The sequence below is a fragment of the Copidosoma floridanum genome, unplaced genomic scaffold (genome assembly GCF_036245765.1).
Source record: "Copidosoma floridanum isolate Cflo_tuat_1 unplaced genomic scaffold, Cflo_Japanese_pri ptg000014l, whole genome shotgun sequence".
NCBI lineage: Eukaryota > Metazoa > Arthropoda > Insecta > Hymenoptera > Encyrtidae > Copidosoma > Copidosoma floridanum.
In genome coordinates, this window is record NW_028321891.1 from 2,640,739 (window position 1) to 2,663,559 (window position 22,821).

General features: G+C 42.0%; 2 protein-coding genes across 3 annotated transcripts; one reads left to right on the forward strand and one right to left on the reverse strand.

Moving 5' to 3' along the window:
- Positions 1–81: 81 nt before the first annotated feature.
- Ack-like (activated Cdc42 kinase-like) lies at positions 82–13,247 on the reverse strand. Of its 2 annotated transcripts, XM_089592228.1 has the most exons (10): positions 12,925–13,247; positions 6,864–6,956; positions 6,066–6,353; positions 5,425–5,982; positions 4,852–5,318; positions 4,477–4,765; positions 4,143–4,382; positions 3,948–4,072; positions 3,095–3,334; positions 82–2,132 (listed from the first exon to the last, which is right to left on the reverse strand). In XM_089592228.1, exons 1-10 carry the CDS (start codon positions 12,926–12,928, stop codon positions 90–92), a joined length of 4,347 nt encoding a protein of 1,448 aa, XP_089448354.1. In that variant the 5' UTR covers positions 12,929–13,247; the 3' UTR covers positions 82–89. The 2 variants fall into 2 exon arrangements, with proteins under 2 accessions (XP_089448354.1, XP_089448355.1); XM_089592229.1 differs by lacking the exon at positions 3,095–3,334.
- A 1,278-nt stretch (positions 13,248–14,525) lies between these two features.
- ScpX (Sterol carrier protein X-related thiolase) lies at positions 14,526–19,005 on the forward strand. Its single transcript, XM_089591865.1, has 6 exons — positions 14,526–14,758; positions 16,396–16,449; positions 16,527–16,989; positions 17,057–17,432; positions 17,572–17,900; positions 17,993–19,005. The coding sequence occupies exons 3-6, from the start codon at positions 16,560–16,562 to the stop codon at positions 18,496–18,498; spliced, it is 1,641 nt and encodes a 546-aa protein (XP_089447991.1). The 5' UTR covers positions 14,526–14,758; positions 16,396–16,449; positions 16,527–16,559; the 3' UTR covers positions 18,499–19,005.
- The last annotated feature ends 3,816 nt before the right edge of the window (positions 19,006–22,821 follow it).

Consider the following 22,821-nt stretch of genomic DNA (forward strand, 5'->3'; position numbering starts at 1 on the left):
GACAAAAAAAAAAAAAAAAAAAAAATTTACACGTAGCTCGAATCACATATGGACGTTCGAGGAACATGATGAGGGACGGGGGCGTTTGACTAGGGAGCCGGGGACGGAGGGAAGGTGAGCACGTCACTGCTAAACTCGGGATACTCGGAACTGGTGTCAGAGTCGAGATCGGAGTTGCTGGTAAAGGTGATGCTAGAGCTGGGCGCGCTCTCAGGCCAGGAGGTCGCCACCACGTTGTTGTTTCGCGTTGAGAAGGGCGGCGACAAAGAATTCAGGAAGCTCGTCGAGGGTGGCGGCGATTTGCCGCTCAGCTCGAGACTCGAGAAACCACGAGCCGCGTCCGGGTGCAGGAAATTCGCGTGCTGCTGTTTCTGATGGCCGGCAGCTGCGGCGGCGGCCTTCTGGTTCTTGAAGTTGAACCGCAGATTGTGAGACATACGCCGGTGGCGGCGCTTGAGCCTCAGTCTGCTCCGGATGTCCGTCTCCGAGTGCGAGATCGAGTCCGAGTCCTCGCTCGAGTCGTTAGCTCCTTGGTGGAAGGAGCGCCGAAGGTGCTTCAGCTGCGGCCGACGGTTCTCCGAGAGGGACGAGGTCCGCGGCCGAAAGACGCTCGTCGTTGTCGTCGACTGAAGCTTCTCCACGAATATCTCGGTTTTGGCAATGCTCGCGATCTTCCGGTCGTTCTGATAAAGCTTCGGTGGTTCCAGGATGCGCTGATGGATCGTCGGACTCACTGACAGCTGCTTGGTGGAACTGTTGTGCAGGGGCAAGCTCAGATCAAGGTGGTTAGGTTTCTGGGGCGGCGGGGTCACGTGGTTGTTCGAGCTGTTGCGCGGCGAGGAGTTAACCGTGTTCCTGGTGTTTTGCGCGATGCTCTTACCCAGCTGGATCATGTTCTGGGTGAGTTTGCCAAAGCCCAGGTTCAAGCTCGACTGGTTCTTCTTGGAGTCCAAGTAGTTCTTCACGTACTCCAGACCTATGATCTCGCGCTGGCGCTTGTCCCCCGCGGGCTTGAAGTTTATGTGTGGCTGCTGCTTCTGATCCATCGAGCGGTTGCAGTTCAGCTCGACGTCGGACATTCTGCGGGCTCGCTGGACGCAGTTTACGTTGAGGCTCTCAGAGCTGCTGTAGAGCGGCGAATCTCGCTTTTCCGTGTCCAGCATGAACAGAGGATTGTTGGATATGGCGTAGGGGTAGTGACCGCCGCTCTCGTGGCCGTTGTTCTGGTGATGCCCGTTTCTGCTCTGTTCGTTGTACTTTCTGTAGCTCTGAATGTTGATCCTCATCGCCTCCAGGTTCGAGCGCGGACTGTCCGGCACTGTCGTCTTCATGCTGTCCGACGAGCCACTGTACATGTTCTTCTGGAGATCGTGGTTCGGGTGCCTGGGACTGCTGCCCAGGAAAGCTCTCTGCTGCAGCTCCTGCGCGTTCGACGGCTCGTTCATGCTCACCTTGGCTACCGGATCGCTGTTCGTGGCTTTGGGCCTTGTGCCCAGATCCAGGTGGGCAAGTGTGTCGTACTTGAGCTGGACAATTTTCGTGGACGACTCGGCCTCTCTGCTTGCCTGAGCGGCTCGATGGTTTTCGCTGAGCATCCTGCCAAACTCCGGGAAATTGGCCAAGAAAGCGTTGCGGCACGACTGCTCGAGCTCCTTGATCTTCTGCTCGTCCTCGTACGATATCTCGTCGCCGTCCACGGAGGCGTCCTCGTCCGTATACTTGGGATGCTCGAAGTAGCGATCCACGTAGCTGGTGGAGACGCGCTTCGGCTCTTGGGAAAAATCGATATTCACGCCGTTGCCATGGGCTTTTCCGTTTTGCTGGTGCTGGTGATGCTGCACCTCGAACTCCAGACAGCTGGCGATGCTCTTTCGGTGGCCATTGCCGTTCTCCAGGAACTCGGTCGATTTTACGAGATTCTGTCTCATGGCTGCGTTGTTTAGAATATGGGCGTCGTACTCGTCGTCCACGTAAGTCCAGGCACTAGGTTTCGTCAGGAGTTCGCGAGATTTGGCGAAACAGAACTCGGCAGAGGCCTTGTCCCAGAGGGGGAGTTTGAGGGTTGAGGGCGCGCCCAAGGATTCTATACTGGATACGGTCGAGGACAGGGATTGTAAGCTCGTGCAAAGCCACTAATTAGTACCAAGGACCATTTCATTGCAGGCGACAATTAAAAAAAAAAAAAAAAAAATTTGCTTACACCATATTGATATGCAAAGCAAGCAAGCAAGTGTACGTGGATGCAAAAGAGATAATGAGAAAGTAAAAATAGGGTGACGTGTAAAGAAGGGTTTTGTAACGATAAATAAACAAATTCAAAGTAAAAAAATAAAAAAGGATGACAGGGAGAAACGAGGGGGGTAAAATGGCATTAGTATTTATAGATTAGTAAGCATTCCAATGTAAAGGCACAACTTTCTTATCTACATTAAGTAAATATTGTTTTTAATATCGTTAATTATCTCGTTGATTAATACGATTTCGATGTAAAACAATGCAGATAAAAATATTACGCCTTTACATTGATTGAACAAATAAACGAAAACACAATATTGAATAACTTATAAAGTTTCAAGGGCAAAAAATCATCCGTATGATGTGAAAATTGAAATTTAAAAGAGCTTTTGAGGATTTACTTTGTGTCAATGCTGTTAGATGGCGAGCAAGGTTAAATTTACATAAGACCTTATCAATGTCTGGCATCAAGAATTAGCGCCGTTCCATAACCAGGATTATTGTTTGTGTTATTTTTTGTACTTTCATAACAATGAAACATTAGAATATATATATATGGTTATTTCATGTGTTATCATGTGTAATATGTAAAATGATTAAATTAACAGAAATGAAAATTTGAAATAAAACACTATCTGTAGAAAGAAAAGGAAACCGTAAAAATTTTGGCTTATCGTTGCTGGAGGAGAAAATGTAACGACATTTGTCTCGTAAGCTGTGAGATAAGCCAAATTAAATAGAGTTTATCTTAGATGAAAATAAATGTTAATTTCTAAACCCAAAACCAAACTAAAAATAAAAAAGGTAAAAGAATAATCTAAAATAAAGCAAATTATAAAAAAAAACTAGTGTGTTATACCTGAATGTCAGGTATACTTGCAGCCTCCTCGGCAAAGTGTCGTCTGTCGGGTTTTGGACTGTGTTGGTGTGGCAACTTAAATGAGAACTTTCGCCGTCGCGTGGGACTAGCGGGTGTACGGGGCGAGTGAAGCGCGTCCTGGGAATGCTCGAGGTCCGTCATGGAACGGGCCGTCAATTCCTGGGCCATCGCAATCGCCGAGTACAGTGTTTTCTGATCGGCCGCCGATATTGGCTTCACCTGTTGGGACACGAGCGGTAACCGAGCCATACAATCGACACTGGCTATTTTTCTGACGTCCATCAAGGATGTGAGCGTTGTTAGGCGGTGATGCGGTGCTTTAGTTTACTTTCTTAGATGATGATTACTTAATTTTGCCGGCATTGATTTTACTTTTGTTTTTTTAAAGATAATAATCATTGGTTATCTCACTTTTGGAACGTGAGAAATAATGAACTTGTTATTCGAGTGACGATCGTGTGAATCAACTGAGACTACAATCATTCATCATCATAAAAGGGAAGAAAAATTCACAATGTCGGTAAAATAAAAGGGTGAAGCCTGTGTGGAAGCCTATGACAGCGAATTCACGAAAAATCTGTTTCTCTATATGCTATTGCGATGTTGTTGCTGTTTTGTTTTATTTTATTATTTTTTTTTTTTTTAAACTTGCCATATGAAAAGCCACAAAAACATGAACATGTGTGTATATAATATGAATGCGAGACAACATTCATTGAAAGAACGATTAATAAAATAAATGACGAACGAATAAGCAATGAAACTTTTTTGAGTCAAATGAATCCAACTAAAAACAAAATAAAAATATATACTGTACGTTTATTGGACTCACGGTCGCTTGTTTCTTTTTTGAGCTTTGTTTCGCCTGAATTTCCCGAAGTTCGTTTCTGGCATTACTCGATTCGTGCTCTGTTGGCACTGCATGGCTTTGCGGCGGCGGGGGCGGCGGTGACGATCCTTCAAATCGGAGAATATACATTATTAAAATATTCGCACGGAAATCTAATCGCCTTTAGCGAAAAAATACCTAGAGATCGGAACATTTGATCCATCTCGTCCAGGAGACTAGGGCCGAAATCGAAGCTAAGAGGCTTATCGAATCGCAAAGGGCTGTCCTGATTCTCTTCGTCGCTGATTTCGTGATACTCGTGATCGCCGCAAATAGTACTGCTGTCGGTACTGCTTACCATACTGGATGTCATGTTATTGGACGCATTTCCGGAGTTCAACTGCGACATGTCCGAACACGTTTCCGACCATATGCTATCTGTAGTAAATGCAAAAAAACGTATACAACATTAAACATGCTATTCTTTCAAAAGTTTTATAATATTCAAGCAGCGACTGGTCAAACACATTACCATGTTTGTTTTGCGAGTCACGCGACACGTGCTGCATGTTCCTGCTCTCCCGATTTCCATCCCTGTCCACGTTTCTCATCACAACGTCCTGACTCGCCAACTGACTAGAATTATTGTCGGTCGCGTCCTCCTGCGGTTTGTACGGAGTCACAACCTGGCGCGGCAAGTGCGTGTACTTGCCTCCGAGAAAACTTATGTCCCCAAAGTAAGCCCCGTCTAAGCCAACGTGGCCCGTGTGCTTTAGGTCTCCTTGGGGAGAGGATATCATGTCTGTGCGTATTTTTCTCCTCTGATGAAATTATAAAAAAAAAATTATTCATCACGCACCTACGCTTATCCTATTTACTTGTAAATAAAACTCAGAGATAAAATTACCTGCGACGAGAATATATTCTTGCCGTCACCTCGAGTGAACTCTCCGGGCTTGTTACTCGGCAAATTGTTGCCCAGGTAGGCTATCGTGTGCGCTGGATTGAATAGTCCAGTCTTGCCGTTGTTGAGGACGCCCTTCCAGAGCGCCGTATTGGCAGTGCCCTTGTCGAGCACCGTAATGACGTCGCCTTGGCGATAATTCAGCTGTCCGATCTCCGAGTTGTCCTGGACCGGCTGCACTTGCTCGGGCTTGAGGTCAGGCAGCAGACAGATGAGCTCCGAGAACTTGGGACGCTTGTTCGGCTCGTGCTGCCAGCACTGCTGCATAAGATTGAAGTAGTCCTTGGGACAACAGTCCGGTTGCTCGAGTCTCTGGAAGTTAGGCTCGTCGATCGCCTCGAGAATCTGGTGTCCCGTCAGCGCGGCCCACGGCTGGAAGCCATAACTGAACATCTCCCACAGCGTGACACCTGAAGCGTTTGCCGATTAGGGGTGGTAAAAAAGTATGTAAAAGGTATATAATGTGAGTATCATTGGTAGAAACAGCAGCTCGAATGTTTAAACATGTGTACTAACCATAGGCCCAAACGTCGCTGGCCGAGGTGAACTTGAGATAGGATATGCACTCGGGGGCGCACCAAGCTATCGGCAGCTTGAGATTGACGTTGAAGTTGGTCTGGTAGTAGTCCTTGCCGACGCCGAGGGCCCTCGAGAGCCCAAAGTCGGAGATCTTGACCTTGTTCTTGGAAAAAACGAGTATGTTGCGGGCAGCGAGGTCCCGGTGTATCAGTCTTTTGGCCTCCAGGTACTGCATGCCGTCGGCTATCTGGACGGAAAAGTCGCAGAGCGAGGGCACGGGAAAGCTGGCGCGCAGGCTCGGCTCCTTGAGGCACTCGAGGAGCGAGCGCAGGGGCGCCAACTCGGTAACAAGCATCAGGGAATTCGTGTCGAGGACGACGCCGTAGAGGCGCACAATATGCTCGTGGTCTATCGAGTGCATGATCGCGGCCTCCTTCAGGAACTCGATCGGGTTGTTTTGCATGCGCTCGCGTGACAGGCACTTTATCGCCACCTGGATGCGCTCGCCGTCGTTTGTCCAGACTCCCTGTTGCACCACACCGAATTCACCCGTTCCTATACAAATAATAAGATAATTTAACATTGTTTGCCCCACGACGTCTTTTAGATTAACAGCGCCACAAGTAGCCTGTGATTACCGAGTTCTTTGTTGACGATTATCGCATCGGCGGGTATCATGTGTTTGTTGGGTACGCGCACGGGCGGTCTGTCCTGGCGCTCCTCCGGGAGCATCGTCAGGCTACCCGGGAGCTGTTCCTCCTTCTTCGGGAGCAGCATCTTCTTGAACTTGGACAGGTAGTTTTGGGGAAAGTGCTTTTGAAAGTACTTTTTGAGCCTTCGCATCTCGGGCTTGGTCATCCCGATGCCGCACAAGTCCTCCTCGGTCACGTACTTTAGCTGAGCCGTGTTCTGGACTTTCAGATCACCTGCACAACACGTATATTCATAATTATGTGTTTAGCAAACTAGTGAAAAACTATTAAACAAAATGTCATAAACTCCCACCGATATTTTCACTAACTTTTGTTAAGAAAATCTTATTTACTGATGGAGTCAGTGCAATACTTTCAATAAAATTAAAAGAATATGGGAAAAAAGTGTTATACAGCTCCGTTGAAATAGTGCTTGGTTTTTTTCACTAATTAAAACTGTGACTTATCACTTGGTTTGAAAGTGAATAGTATCTTCAAACTAGTTATTTTCGACTCGTTTAAATTATCAGAGTAACTTTCAACAATTTCGATGAAAGAAAAACATGTATTTCATAAATTTGGATTAAGTATACCACGAGTCACGCTGTAAGATTTATATCAGGGAAAAGTGTCATATTAGTGTCAAATGTACAGTATAAAAAAACGTTTATTTCCATGGAATGTATCAATATTTCGTGTGTAAAATATAGTAAAAAAAGAAAATAATGTAAAAGGAAGAGAAACCTCTGATTCCAGGATAATACTGTTGTAGCTCTGCCTCCATGAGAAACTCGTACAAGCCGGGACCCGTGTTTCGCGACATCCCGAGGTGTCCGTCTGCAAGCATAAATCGTAAAGATGCGCATCCTTCGTTAATGTATTCATCTTTTCCAAATGTACAATGAAAAAACACCACTACAATGAGCGTCGAAAATTCGTTGATTATACCTGTGCAAGAATCGCGCGTATTCAAGCACTGCAGTAACATTATTCCGAATTAGACGGCAGGCGTCTCGATCGACAAAAATCAACCAGCACAAAAGCCACCACCTCTGCAAAGGATTCAGGTAAAGTATACCTCTAGGTGGTACTCGAGTGTGCCTATCAGTGTATTTACGGTTTGCGGCGTTTCTTTTTCCCTTTTTTTCTCTGCTGCTATTATGGTGTATATGTTTGGCACGTGTATACCTACTTGTACTTGACTTTTTTGTTTCCCGTAGAAATGCGGCTGTGTGCGTTATGATAGGCAAACAACGCCACGAGTGAGGAGTAAGTAAGTACATAGGTAGACACACAGGGAGCCAGCTATATTACTTCCTCTTCCTCGCCACTTGATAAATTGAACGCAAACAGGCAATTAACGACGCTCCGGCACACGCGTCACCTGATTAGTGGGGCACTCTCCCTCTCTCCGACTTACCCCGCACAAGCGACACTATTCGAACGATTGTACCCACATACTTGCAGGAGGTATGTTTTAATTTCAGATCAAACATGGTACCTATATATGTACGGCTCTTTTGGAGAGTACGTCCGAGTAATTTTTTCATGCGACGCGCAACAGGTGCCTGTGCACGTATAGGTAGATTTGTCTACTGATCTGGCGATTAAAGATTCACGAGAATCGGCTCCGACGCTTGTGCCCCTTGGGGAGTGGAGGCCTTTTGGTTCGGGGGCCTCGTGCAGTCGAGTTTTTTTTTTTTTTTTTTTTTTTTTGGGAGAAAGGACGATTTTTGTTGAAAAATAAAAGATCGACATCGGTGGAATACGAATGACGCGGCGACACTCGACATTCTAAATGTATTGCCGAGCTCCGCGATTCGCAATGCAAATTCTGGGCATTGTCTGTGGCGCGCTAATGGTAATTGCGACTCTTTGAACTGTGAGAACGCGCGAGCTTCGAAACATATACACATGCAACTGTTTGATTTGAATAAATTTTTATAAAAAATTACTCGTAAACGTTATTTCAACAGAATATAAATATGTAACTAGAAACAGGAAAAATTTTGAACCTATAATAAATATACATTTTTTCTTCAGCGTGTTAATACAGTAGATTTTCAAAAAATGCAACGTAATCCTAACGGAAACGTAAAACCATTAAAAGTCAACTGAAAACATGTAAGTACAGTGGATTTGACCTTCAAAGCCATGTAAAGTGATCTAACTGCATTATTGTGCTGGTGTATAGCATTGAAGAAACTGCGTTTAGTTGTATAGGTAGGTATGCGACGAAGTAATTATATACATCTCGTGAGATTTGGCGGACTCTGGGGTATCGACGAAAAAATATAGGCGTCTCTCCAAGTATGGAGTTTAGCTAAGTGTCTGTTGAAATTATTTTCTCCAAGTAAAAATAAAGAACGGAAAAGGCCTTCAAAAATCGGTGTTCAATGAAAGAAAAAAAATGATTTTCGAAATTCACATTATGTACTTACGTTATGATTGAATGATAGAGATGGCTACTCAAGTATTATTTAGAACTCATTAGAATAAATTGTAGCGATAACAAAAACTTCACATTAATGGGTAACAGCTCATTACAAGCTCACTGTTAAGCGTGTATATGATTATCTATTTTTATACATTACTTCTAGGTATACTACGAAGCAAAGACCCGATTAACGTATAAAAGAAACGTTTCCTGGAATAATCTCGCACAAGCGTTAGAAGCGACCACCTATGCAGTGCGTATATCGAATACGGCCGTACCGTTAAGTAAACAACCAATTAAAAATTCAAGAGACGAGTAATCTCCTTCAGGACCACCCACCCACACACGCAAACACGAATCAATTCAATAACGAATTTTACGTTATAGTTACAGGATTAATATATGTATTGTTTCATTGTTGATATTTTTCGACTTCCAGCATACAATCAAAACGCGCGATTAACTCGACAAAAGAGTTTTTAATTAAAAATAATTCTAAAAAACTTGGCTGACCAATGAAAAATTTTAATACCGAGTAAGCGAAAAAACAGTAAGAAATCTAACTACGATGCAAATTGAGACAAGAGCCAAATACAAACCGAAAAAAAAAAGAGTCAGGATTTGCAAGAGGTTTTTCGATGCAATCCCGATCCAAAGCGAAAGTATATAGCCTATACCGCGGTGTACTAGATGCTCGAAGAAGCGGAAGGCGCGGGAGAGCGAATAATCTCTCGAGAAAGTGAAAGTAACACCCGATTATACACGTATATATACGTAAGTATATTCGTCATCGGTCCCGAGCTTTTCGATACCTCGTAATATATACGTAAATATGAGCACAGCAGTCGTTCATCCGTGTACCCGTGTCGCATAAAAATCCCATCCCCGCGGTGCATTGATAAACAAAATAAAAGACAAGGGTCACCGAGCCGTGCGCGCGTTTCCTCCTTCACCAAAAACACAATAGGATCAATGGGGGGAAAAAAAAATTACAAAGCACCATTTAAAAAAAAAAGGCCATCGAGCTATCCCGAAAACAAAAAATAAACTTCCGTTTTGAGTAAACGAGACAAAGCGAAGCGCATCTATACCTTGGGTTCATCAGAATAGCGTCGCGCCGCGTGATTTCCGCATATATACGCACGAAAAAGGCACGCCCCGCCGTCGCGTCGGCGACCACGGCCTTAAATAGAAAATGAAAATATATACTTACATGGCGGTGGAAGTGGAATATGCACTTGCTACAGGATCTCGCTCTAAGCGCGTCTGACAGACGCTTATTCTTTCTCCCTATACGCGTGTATACATCTATATATGTAGCTCCGTCACTGCACCCTCGCGGGTTGTATTTTGTGATCTCATAAATCCGGTGAGAGTCGCCTTTATAATAATGCGCTCGGAAAACCCGGAAGTCACGACGTCCCCGTCCGGGAAAGCCGATCTAGTTTGCTTGAAAAAGACTTGGCTTTTCGGATTTATTTTTCTGCCTCCGTTTGAATGCTTTACCTACACGCGCATGGTATATAAGTAAACATTTGGATTTGACGCGTGAATTGATGTTCCATCCGCACGTCACGCGGTGTGCACATTTTATTTCGATCGAAAATTCGCGCTACACATTAAATGTAAGATATATACATATTGGAACGGCCAAGGATGTTTACACAAGTAACAGGCACGTGTGCAATCGTGTCGCATTGAAGCAGCTAAAGTGCATTTTAGGGTGTCCGCATCGATTAGAATATAATATACTTACATACATTACATGACAGGTACTAAAGGAAAGAGGATGTATTTATATATATTAGAAAAAGCAAATATCCATAAGTTCAATTCGAGGTAACAAAAAAAAAAAAAAAAAAAAAAAAAAAAAACGAATTTTAGACGCCAACAGGTATTTTTAGCTGTTCAATCGTGTACTCGGAGGATACATCCACCACAACAGGGATACGGCAATCGCGTGACTCATCAGCTATTAAAACCACTAATCGCGACTTGACGATTAAATCGCGCATCACAATGAATCTATTGTGTGTAGCATCCATTGCAACGAGACCGAAAAAAAAGGGAGAGGTCTATTTTTGTATGCCTAAAGTCGTAGTCCGGTTTTAGAAAACCTTTCAGCTCTCTCGCCGTTTTGGATCTCTTTGGAGCGGCAGAGGAGCAAAAAAAAGAGAACGCGTTAAAATCCAAAACGCGCGTTCTTCAAAGTAATGCATCCATCAAACGGAAGTAGGTATAAGTACCTCCGTCATCCAAGTGCACGATGCAGGGGCGAAAAGGTAAAAAAAATCTTCAGAAACGTACATATATACATGTATATTTATAGGTACCACCACCCTACAAATGTGTATGCACACGGCACATTCTTTATAATTACGTCCCACTTTTCTCGTGCACGCGTTGCTGCAGCCCCTCTCTTTTCCTGTACGTATATAGCGAAATAATGGAGCAGCGAACGCGGGCGTCGGCGGCACCGCGCGAAATCGATTATTCGCCCGAATATGTACAAGAGACCTTAGCTCCTTTCCCTCTCGCTGCTGCTGAACGAGCCCCATTATTCCGATACTTGCTTTGCCACGAGAGAGAAAGAGAGAGCCGTGAGTGCTTATAAACAAAGAGCGAGAGACAGAGGGTCGTACTCTTTGGCATACTTTGTCGCTTCCTGGGGGCTGCCGCTGGCGATTAATGGGGAAAAAAGAGGGGGGGGGCGAGGGTATTAACGGTTGCACATAGCGAGTGAAAGGCGACAACAAAAGGTTCGTCGATTCCCTCGGGCGACCGGCGAAAGGAAAACTCGCGCCTCAAAAGCGATCGGCTGCGCTCCTTTTTTCCTCCCGGTGGGGTGCACACAATGCGCGCCTTATCTCTTTTTTTCACATCTCGCGAGTTGGTCGTCTTCGTTGTGCCCTTGGGGCTTTTCATTTTGAAATGACACTGAACGCAGCAACAGAGACAAAAAAGCTCGTTGATGTGAATAACATATAAGAGTCTTGGGTAAGAGAAAAGCTGCATTCACGCGGATTATAGGGTTTACAGTGGAATATAAAAGAGCGGTGCGTTAAAAATTCATCACTTATGGATGAATGAACGATGGAAGCAAAAATTACGTTAGAGTTACTTGCGGCTATATGCTTGGTATATTTTGTGCGTGCATCATCTAATCGCTTTGGCGAATGGGTTTCTTCAAGGTCGATCTAATACCTGGCGCATAAAAATACACAAGCGTTTCATGCTTTTACGCGGAAAAGTGGAACATTTCTTTGATAATATTACAGCAACGCGATTGTTTTCTTCCAACTATATATTAATATATTACTTTCGAGTGCAGTACGCGCTGCGTTTATGTGAAATTTCAACGCAAAGCAAAAAAGTAAAACGAACGTCTCCCGAAAAAGTGTGCAAGTAAGTATATATAATATATAATATATTATAGTCGAGTGTACCAGCAAGCAACTTACTTATTCGTTATTGATCCAATGTAAGCGAACATATATAAGTACTTTGAAGAAGAAAAAAAAATGAATCATCGTTCGTGCAGTTACTTTCTGTTTGTGCAAAGCGAAACATGCGCATGTACCTATACATATAAGTACATACATAGAGGTATAAGTATACACACAACGCAAAATTCCTGTCTCGCGACACGCTCCAAAAATCACCCACCCGCACAGATGATACCAAATATGTACGTGCAAAGGGGGACGACGACGAGAAACAAGCAGTCCCGCACGCGTGTGCCACATCTCGGGTAGTCTTTACCCCAGCAGTACCTTGCACTTGAAAAACTACCCCTGCTTCGTCATACGCTATACCACCCCCATGTATAGACTCCGAACGAAACAAAGGCAGACACGAAGGACGATCGTATGTCAGCACACAGGCACACATTTACGTAGGTGTCATACGGTGTAGGGTACCTTATATTATGTGCTTTGGGGTCCAGAGAACTCGTCTTTACCTTTTACGAAGGAAACTAAAAACAAGCGCAGCGCATCATCTACAAAGAAGAAAGAAAGTACACATAAATACTTAGGTACATGGCCCGCATAAGCCGTGCATTGACCCCCAAGTATGTGCGGTGGTATAAGCCGAAAAAGCGGAGGCGTACAGAGATTCCCTTTTCTCTCTTGCGCCGCCGGCGCGCCGAGAAGATGAGAAAGTGCATGTATAGGTATATACTTGTGAGGACATAAACCGTCGAGAGCTGCAAGAGCATCATATATATATACACACACACACACAGCATCAACGACAATAAAGGTTATGAGGCAATAAATACAAGCTCCTCCACCCTTGCTAGCTGGTGAAACACAACAGTCCCGTCAACAATGCTATGAATATTACTACACACTACAAAAAACTTACCCATTATCGGGCTAAACTGGGTGCAGCTGATGAGATGAGGGCCTCGTCGTCCGCTGGTTCAGGCTCCTTTGTAGCCGACATGCGTCCACCAGGGAGTAGATATAGGCACGCCGCGTCCTTCGTTGCAGCCGCTTGGCGGACGACTAAGCGTCGTTTTTGATGTTTTCCTCGACGCCCTCATCGATTCCCGAGGGTATTCGCACCTTTTATGTACACAAATAATACCGGCGATCACATATACCTATCGTGCGTATACTAGAAACCGCGTGCGCTGATTCTTCCCCCCCTGACTTTATGAGATTTGCGCAGAGGGGAAACGAGGCAGTACTATTTTACGGGATTGTGTTATCCGCGAACAACGAAGCTCGCGTACACGCGAGAGAATATCCCGCGAGCGAGCGACTGTCATCTCGTCGGCATGTGTCAGCTGCATAGTGCATACTCTGCACTCTTTGCGAGACTTTCGTTAAGCTTTGCTCACAATCTTCACACACAACGACCAAACCCCAGTAATGGTGTGAATTTTCAGTGGCTAATAATCATTAGATATTAATGTGGGGACAAGTACTCTTAATCGGTTATCGGAGCAATTTCGAATGATAATTATTTGGAAGGATGGTGGTTTTTGGCAGATTTACACACGGTCTCTGGTGTGTGTGTGCACACATGCAGACACAATTTAAAAATTGCCGCAACCTTTAAATCGAATATGTTCGATATATCGATAAGCAGATAGGCTCACACGCAGCGCGTAACTTTGAAACTCAAACTTATTGATTACTTACTGATACACATATAATTAATTAATTAATCGTGTTATCGATAGTTGTATTTTTTGCTCTGGTAAATCATCAGACACCTCTGATGTAAAATAGTATAGAAAATTGTTTAAATGATCCAGTAAAATAATTTCGTCTATAACGCGTATTTAACGCATTTGCTAGTCACATATATAAATAGCTATTTACATCAAGTATTCAAGTATTTTTATAAAAAATGATTATTAGGATAAATTTATTCTCCAACTTTCAATTTTTGTGTCAATTTAAACACGTACTCCATGAGTCTGCCATCTGGCATGATATACTTTCACGAGTAAGGAATGGTCGGTTGGATAGCTCCAGAACTGTATGTGTATACCCGTTGAAATCTCACGAGGTGGCGAAAATTGGAACCATCTTGATGGTGATACCATGTACAGAAAAAACCGATTTTTCAGAAATTTTTCAGAAAATTCAGATTTTTCTGAAATGTATGTTTCTTCACATAAAGTAATGGTTTCCGACGTATTTCATAAAACCATCGTAACGTTATACTTGTAAATTTCAACACGCGCAACCCTCGATTTTTATCAAAATAACGGCAAAAATCTATTTTTCCCAATACCCCCGATTCCGAGAATTCCAATTTTCACCACCTCACGGACATTCAACAATATCATTGGCGCTAGCGGTGTTGTTGCGCCGCAGTCAATAATTGCAAAATAAAAAGGTACACTGCACTAACGCTGCATGGTCATGCACACGAATATATTGCATACCTGCCATAGTTCATGTTTTGTTCGCAGGAATAGCACAGCAGCAGTAGTCGGGCGTAGACGCGCAGACCAAGCGCACAATCGCATCTTAGATACGTATATATTTATTATCTACTGAAATTGACAAGTAACAAGTATATCTTTCCTGTGGACGACTATACACACATCCGAGTCATCGTCGCTTTATCAACGCGCTCTTAAGGACACGAGTATTTATTGCAGATCGCAGTTATCCTCCGATCGTCTTTGCGGAAAAGGGTCTCCGCTTTCTACACCTATATCCGTCCATCACTGCAGGTGGGTTTGATTTTTTTTTTGTTTTTCCTGCACACTTGGTTCATTTTTCGTTTCCATGCAAAAGTTGAGAGTGCGAAAAGACCTGATACTCGAGACTTGCACACTTAACGGGAGAGAGAGAGAGAGAACCGGTTCTTTATGTTTTTTTTTTTTTTTGCTATCGATACTCTCGACCGTACAGAGACTTGTTTGCCAGTTCAGCTTTGTCATTGTGGTCGAAGCGTCATCGATGGCCGCTTGTTTGATTGTTGTTTTTTTTTCCTACCATCTCGATTTTTCTTAATCGCAAATACTTGAGTATAATATATGCGAATCCAACATGTCTGCCTATCTCCCCTCTGTATGTGTCTCTCCGTGAGACTTTTAATTTCTTATCACTTGTTTACTCCAGCGCGCTCGTGAGCAATTCCACAAAAAACTCCGGCGAAGAGTCTCGAAAAATTGAAAACAAAAACACAATTTCGCACTTTTGGGACACGAATATTTTTTTGTTTTGCACATGCTTCTAGAAGCGTGGAAAAATTGGTGAAGGAACGAGGCGTGGCACACACTTTTTTTTTAGCCTTTCAAAGTTGCAAGTTCTAAAAGTTTTTTTTAAGTGTTTAAAGATTTTGTCATCTCACAGTTGTTTGATTCGAAAATCACACAAATAACGCATTTCTTTATGCCACAAGCATCAAAACCAGAGAAAACTTTTTTTTGCCGAATCCCGTAGTGAAACATATTAATTTTTTAATTTTTTTGAGGTCGTCGCAAAAAACATTTACCTAGAAAACTCGATAAGGGTCGAAGAAAGTGTGCCACACGTTGCTCGATGTTCACGATTTTTATTATTCCATTATTCTGCGAAACAAACTCTTTGATGGAAATTTTTTTTTTTACGGAATTGCTAGTGTGTGAGTAACTACAATCTAGTTCATTAACATGACACATTATGCGAAAAGAGCATCATAGCTCTACATCGGTGGTTGCTTCATTGAGCAAAAAAGTCATACTTGTATGACACTCGCTCGCGGGTTCAGCTATAAAGATACTTTCACTCCGTAGCTTCAGCGAAATGCAGCTATTTACTTATCTGCAGAACCTACATAAAAGCTTTCTCTTTGATTTTGCATCGTTGACCGCGAGTCTCGTACTTTTTTTGCAGGATGTGAGTTTTTCCCCTTTTCCTTACACTCCTTTCCGTTTTTTTATATGGTACCAAAATGCTTTTCTAAATTATTTAGCTGCCTTGCAACAAATATATATTTTATACGCGCACGTATCGTTTTATCTGTTGCAATTATTGCCCACCACTCAAGCGTTACTCAAGACTACTTATGTATACTTAAATGCCGCGTTCGTAATTACACTGACTTTATACGTATTATATTTCGTCTTTGATAAGAGAAAAAAAAAAAAATGAAGGAACAAATTAATAATGATTTATGAAATCTTGACTTTTTATAACAGTGAAAAATTACTTTCAAAAAATCTATATTTAGTTACATGTAAACAGGTAAACGTTTTATCCCCTTCTCTTAAAGACAAAAAAATGGCAAAGAAAAAAAAAAACCTCTTGTCCTTGAATATGACAAAACCTGTACACTCATGCGTAAATCATGAATGGTAATAAATGTACGATGTAATTATTTCAGCGATTGCCTTTTCCTACGGGACCAACCAACTGATTCCTCGCTCGATTCCGAAAAGTAAGTTAATTTTCAATGTTCCATGAAAAAAAAAAAAAAAAAAAAAAAAAAAAAAAATCCTAACACACGCGGCACAGCGTAGAGTCAATTTCTCATTCCAGAGGGGCACGATGGTTCAGAAACCAAAAGTGTACGTGATCGGCGTGGGCATGACCAAGTTCGAGAAGCCCGGCCGCAGGGAGGACTTTGACTACCCCGACATGGCCAAGGAGGCGGTGACGAAGGCCCTCTCGGACGCCAAGATCCCTTACGCGGACGTGGACGCCGCGGTCGCCAGTTGGGTGTACGGGGACTCGGCCTCGGGCCAAAGGGCCCTCTACGAGGTAGGCCTGAGCGGCTGCCCGATTTACAACGTGAACAACAACTGCTCGAGCGGATCGACCGCCATCATGCTGGCCAAGCAGATCGTGGAGTCGGGGAACGCGAGCTGCGTCCTGGCCTTTGGCTTCGAGAAGATGGAGCGCGGCTCCCTCACCAGCAAGTTCATGGACCGGGCCAACCCCATGGACAAACACGTCGAGCTCATGGCTGACATTGCTGGTGAATTTACCCTCATTTCTTTTCGTTTGTTGTACGTTTCCAATGGTTGTAATCGCTCTTCTCGCAGGGATAAACCAGAGTCCCATCGCGGCTCAAATGTTCGGCAACGCTATGATCGAGCACATGCAGAAGTACGGCACGAGCCTCGAGCACTTTGCCAAAATCGCTTACAAAAACCACCTGCACTCGGTCAACAATCCCAATTCCCAGTTCCAAGAGAAGTACACCCTCGACCAGATCATGAAGTCGCCAAAGATATTTGGCCCATTGACGAAATTACAGTGCTGCCCTACGTCGGACGGCTCGGCCGCTGTACTCCTGGCCAACGAGGCATTCGTGAGGAAGCACGGACTGGAGAACCAAGCCGTCGAGATCGTGGGGATGGAGATGTCCTCCGATTTGCCAACCACCTTTTCCGAAAGAAGTTGCATGAACCTAGTCGGGTGCGTGTCATCAACCGCCAGATACTTTATCTCTTTTTTAAAGTACAACGCGTCGATGCCTATATAATCGATCAAGATAGTGATCGATCGCTGAACGATCCCAGGCTTAATCCAACGATCAAACTTACAATGTCCGCAGGTACGACATGACGAGGAACGCAGCGGAGAAGCTTTTCACGAACACCATGTACAGGCCGAGCGACGTCGACGTGATAGAGTTGCACGATTGTTTCTCGGCCAACGAGTTGATAACGTACGAGGCTCTGGGTCTGTGCGCGCCCGGCAAAGCCGCTGAGCTCATCGACTCCGGGAACAACACTTACGGCGGCAAATACGTCATCAATCCGAGCGGTGGTTTGATATCCAAGGGACATCCTCTCGGTGCCACGGGGCTGGCTCAGTGCACCGAGCTCTGTTGGCAGCTCAGAGGGGAGGCTGGCAAACGGCAGGTGCCCGGTGCAAAACTCGGTGCGTATTAAATGAGCCAGAACCACCGTAGTTTTTTTATTTTTTTATTCCATTATATCGAAGGTAGTGCAATTTTTCCTTTTTTGTAATAGCTCTGCAGCAGAACATCGGTTTGGGAGGAGCATCGGTGGTCGCTCTGTACCGTTTGGGCTTCCCGCGGAAGAGCACCTTCTATCGCAAGGAGGTAAAGGCCAAGGAGATGGAGTACTCGGCGAACCCAGACAGCTTCAAGGCCAACGTGCTCTTCAAGGCCCTGGAAATCGCTATGCAGGAAGACGAGGATAATCTCATCGAGAGGATGCGGGGTATTTACGGTTTCAAAGTGACCGACGGACCGGGAGGTTCGGTCGGTTATTGGGTGATCGACGCGAAAACTGGCAAAGGGAGCATCGAGTACAACGGCAAGGTGAAGCCCGACGTGGTTTTTACCATCAGCGATACCGACATCTTGGACTTTATTTCTGGTAAATTGAACCCGCAGAAGGCTTTCTTTATGGGCAAAGTCAAAATTCAGGGCAACATGGGGTTGGCCATGAAACTGCCGGACCTTCAACGACGAGCGGCCAAAAAGATCGCGCTCATTCGTGCAAAGTTGTAAATTTCGTTTAAGTTGATTTGTGAAACATTTTTGTACTCGAAACGGCTGACCTACCGATTGTGGATTTGAGATTATCAGTCAAAATGCAGGGGTTGAGATTACGAGCTCATATGCTTATACGTGATCAATTGAGTGTGGGTGGACTTGGATGTTAATCAAATTGAATGCAGATTTCAAAAGTATATTTGCTTATCGAATAACATTAGATGGTAGATAGCAAATGTATCGAAGATATATAGTGTCTTCTAATGATCTAATGGTCATACTAACACATCACTTTGGTGTTAGATGTACACAAGGGAAAGGGAAAATTATTTAAGGTCGAAAACTATATAATGTATGATATATATATATACGATACATAAAAACACACGGATGAATCGATTTTTTACACGATATTTTTTTAAATGGCATTGCTTGATAATGCTTATTGTTATGTATATTTGTAAGGTTTATTATGGTGTGCAATGTGCAAGAATACATTTTTAATAAAAATAATTGAAAAATTACTGTATGTACATTGTGTTTTAGCTCCCCATGCATGATGAGGCTTGTAATGAACAAAAAAAAAATAGGTTCTACATGGCATCCAACACGTCACGTGCCTTTCGATACATATAAGTACCCGAGTCGGGGTAAATTAAAGGCCTTATGGGGACAAATCTGTTTTTATTTTTTTTACGCCTAAAACGATTATAATTCTGTAAAAGCTGGCAAATAACGTGTTTTTGTGGGTATAACAGTATTGTAACTAATTTTTTTCCTAATCCAATCGTTACATGAAGCTTAAGACCATACTTTTAAAGTGATAAAACGCACATTTAACCTGTAAAAATCCCTGCCGCTGCTGCTTATACATATGTAGGTGTATAAACATGACTTTTGTAAAGGTTAAATGTGCGTTTTATCACTTTCACAGTATGATTTTAAGCTTCATGTAACGACTGAGTTGGGAAAAAAATTAGTTACAATACCTTTATTCCCTTAAAAATATGTTACGTGCCAGCTTTTACAGAATTATAATCGTTTGAGGCGTAAAAAAATAAAAACAGATTTGTCCCCATAAGGCCTTCAATATATCCCGACTCGGCTATACATATATATATGTATCGCGAAAGTCACGTGAAGTGTTGTGATCCCAATCCTTTAAAAGGCTGTGTCTAAAAAAAGCATGAGTAATATTGCAATTTAAAAAATGTGGCGTATTAAAATAAAAGCTTAAAATATATTTTCTAGTATCTTGAATTGTAACAGTTCTACGAGATCGGCACTGTTAATTCTCTGTTGCTTTAAACGATAAAACTAATCATTTTTATGGACGAGCAGAAATGCAGTTCACCGCTTTTCGTTTCGCTAAAGGTATTAATTAATAGATGTTGCCAGTTTATCGTGACTTAGGCGATATTCGATTGTACGCCATAAAATGTTGAACAATAGTTTTTAAGACTTCGAGTAAAAAAACGGTTTGTTTTTCGGAGGTTAACATACGTTAGAATCGTCAAAGAGCTAGAACAAGTGAACTAACAAAAATATTCGATTCGATGACAAAAGGTTACCTTGACAACTAAAAGAAGAATTGATGAATTACTTGTAGCTTTTGTAGCTCACCGTCAACGAAAAGCCTCTTCGCTTGTTCGTTCCGTGTCTTTCACATAAATGTGCCCCCCAGGGGGTCCAATGATCTCTGTGACACCACCCACGCATTGGGACTTATCTACCAATTCGCTAAAGTATAGCTTGTCGAAATATATATTTATATCGTTTTTTTTTTCGTTTCAATTACTCCACGTCTATTTTTTCAGTTGTACATTGACTTATTGACCAGTTTTGTTTGTTAGATATGCGAGTAATCTCTCATATTGAAATTATTAATAACTTCTTTGAATTTCTTTTGATTAGTAAATGAACAATAAAGATGTCATTAAAAACGCTGATGAATATAAAAATATAGAAAAATAAAATTGAAGTAAATGTTTTTAAAAGGCAAATTATGCCTACAGAGCAATGAAAAATCAGACAAATATGAAACTTAATCTACTTTAGAATAAACCACTGAAATGAATGTAATTACATTTTTTCGAAAAGAGTGAAAAATTTGCAACTCGTTAAAGAAAAATTAGCAAAACTAGATGTTCTTCAACCGAGACTACTTTGTTTTTTGACGAAAAGAAGTGAAGATCAAAACCCCCGCGACGACGACTCATGATAAGCTCGTCAATAATGGTTTAACGAAAAGTAACAGCATTTATTATGGTATGTTAAAGACTATAGCCTAGTCAGTTTTATCTTGGTAAGGACAATTATGAGTTAAAAACAATGAGATTAAAAAAGCTTTAATCCTACCTTATTAAATGCTCGAAAAATCATACTATGATTTCCTGGAATAAAACGGATGAAAAAAATATTTTATGCGATGTAAGACACAAGTATAGGTGCTTACTTTATTTTCAATAAGCAATTTTTACCCTCCAACTTGAGCCATTAAGTGATTAAATGTTTGCCACTGCGGGGCAATAAACTTTCAAACTCGATTGAGAGAATAATTTCGTACCCAGAGCGAAATGTTTTATCGCGAGACTAATGGTGGCAAAGCAGGACCCGAGGGGCTTTTTGTGCTTGCCCTGGTTGGATGCGCACCAGCCTATCAAAAACAGGAAATGTGGAAAAATAGGAAATGAGAAAAATAGGATTCGCCACATAAGCACCATCGCACCGCGGCTACCTTACGTCCCTCGAGCCGGAAAATAGCTCCGGAGACGATGGCACTTATCCGACAAAAACTACCATTCTATGAGGTAAAAAAAAAAGTAATGATTAGTATTACAGATGACTATTGTCTTTTAACGGCTGCTGTGAGAATAGTCGGTCTGTGTTGAAGGGGATTATAATTTTTTACTGGATAAACCATAACTGAGACCAGCTTATCGTCTCAATTAAACTATAATAGAACAATTTGAAGTACATTAAAAGTAGGAGAAAACCAATAAGCCTCACGTCTCGTTTTTGACACTAGCGGCGTTATCTTGAGTAAAAATATGTCTGTGATCCAAGATATAATTTTATTTTTTCTTCTCAGGTGGAGAAATGTACTGTTATCGTTAAAATTGACAAGCATACGAGTATATATTCAATTTTGAACGGCAGCATAAAGTTAGTTACTGATCCAACAAAATTCAAGTCAATTGATATTGTGACGTCAAAATGAGTGGATCCCCAAAAGCAACCATATTAATAGCTTTCATTTTAATATTACATATGGTGTTAGTCAGTGGTAAGTGATTTTTTTTAAATAATTAACAAAATTTTTGTTTACAATATTTCAGTCAGAACGTAACAAATTTGTTTGGTAGTTAAAAATTTTCAACGCAAAGTAGTTGAAATAAATCGTTCCAACCAGCCTTGCAAAGTTAGTAATTCTCATTAGAATATGTAATTAATAACCATCGTGGATATGAGTAACGTTATCTATTTTTTAACCCAAGGTTTGAGGAGAGTTTCCTACTTTGGAAATTAAACACAAAACCTCATTTGCAAGATATATACCAATGTTTTGAATAGAAAAAGTGGTTGCACCCACAGTATTATTTTTTTTTTTCCTCTTAACTATAACTAAGTTTTTTGTGTTTGGCTGCTGTTCGGAAATTAGATACTACGGTTCAAACTGTACCCCATATTCGGACACACATAATCCAGCAATTTACTATAGCTTACAAGTGCAAAGAAATGGTTATACTATGTAGTAAAATACAATAATAATTTGTTTTTTGCATTTGTTTAACAAATTAAAGCCATTAAAGTAAAATATAACTGTATATAAAGATCTGCCATAACCTCATTTTCTCAATTTTCACCACTGTCCGGATCATGGTCCCTACGTCGTATTGGGACCTATATTTGGACTATTTAGAAATGCATTGTCCGAATATAGGGGTTTTGAGACTGAATCTTTATAACTATTTTAAACAATGATCACACGGTTACAAAGAACTTTTTTTTTTTCAAGTGACAGAAAAATTACTTTATTATCTATATGTCAACCGTCTTTTTCGCAAAAACAGCTAATTTCTTTGTGAATTTAGAAATAGTGGATTACCTAAAATTATGTGTCCGAATAGAGGGTACTTTACCTTATAAAGTAAACTATTCATATGTTAACGAATAACATACTCCTGATTAATAAAAGACCTCGAATGTAGGTTTATGTTGAAAATCGAAAAAATCTGAATTTTAGAAATATATAAGTGATTGAAAATAAAATTAACTGAAATTGCTAAATGTTGTTCACCTTTAATTGCAGCTGAAAAGTCGAATCCAAAATGTTCC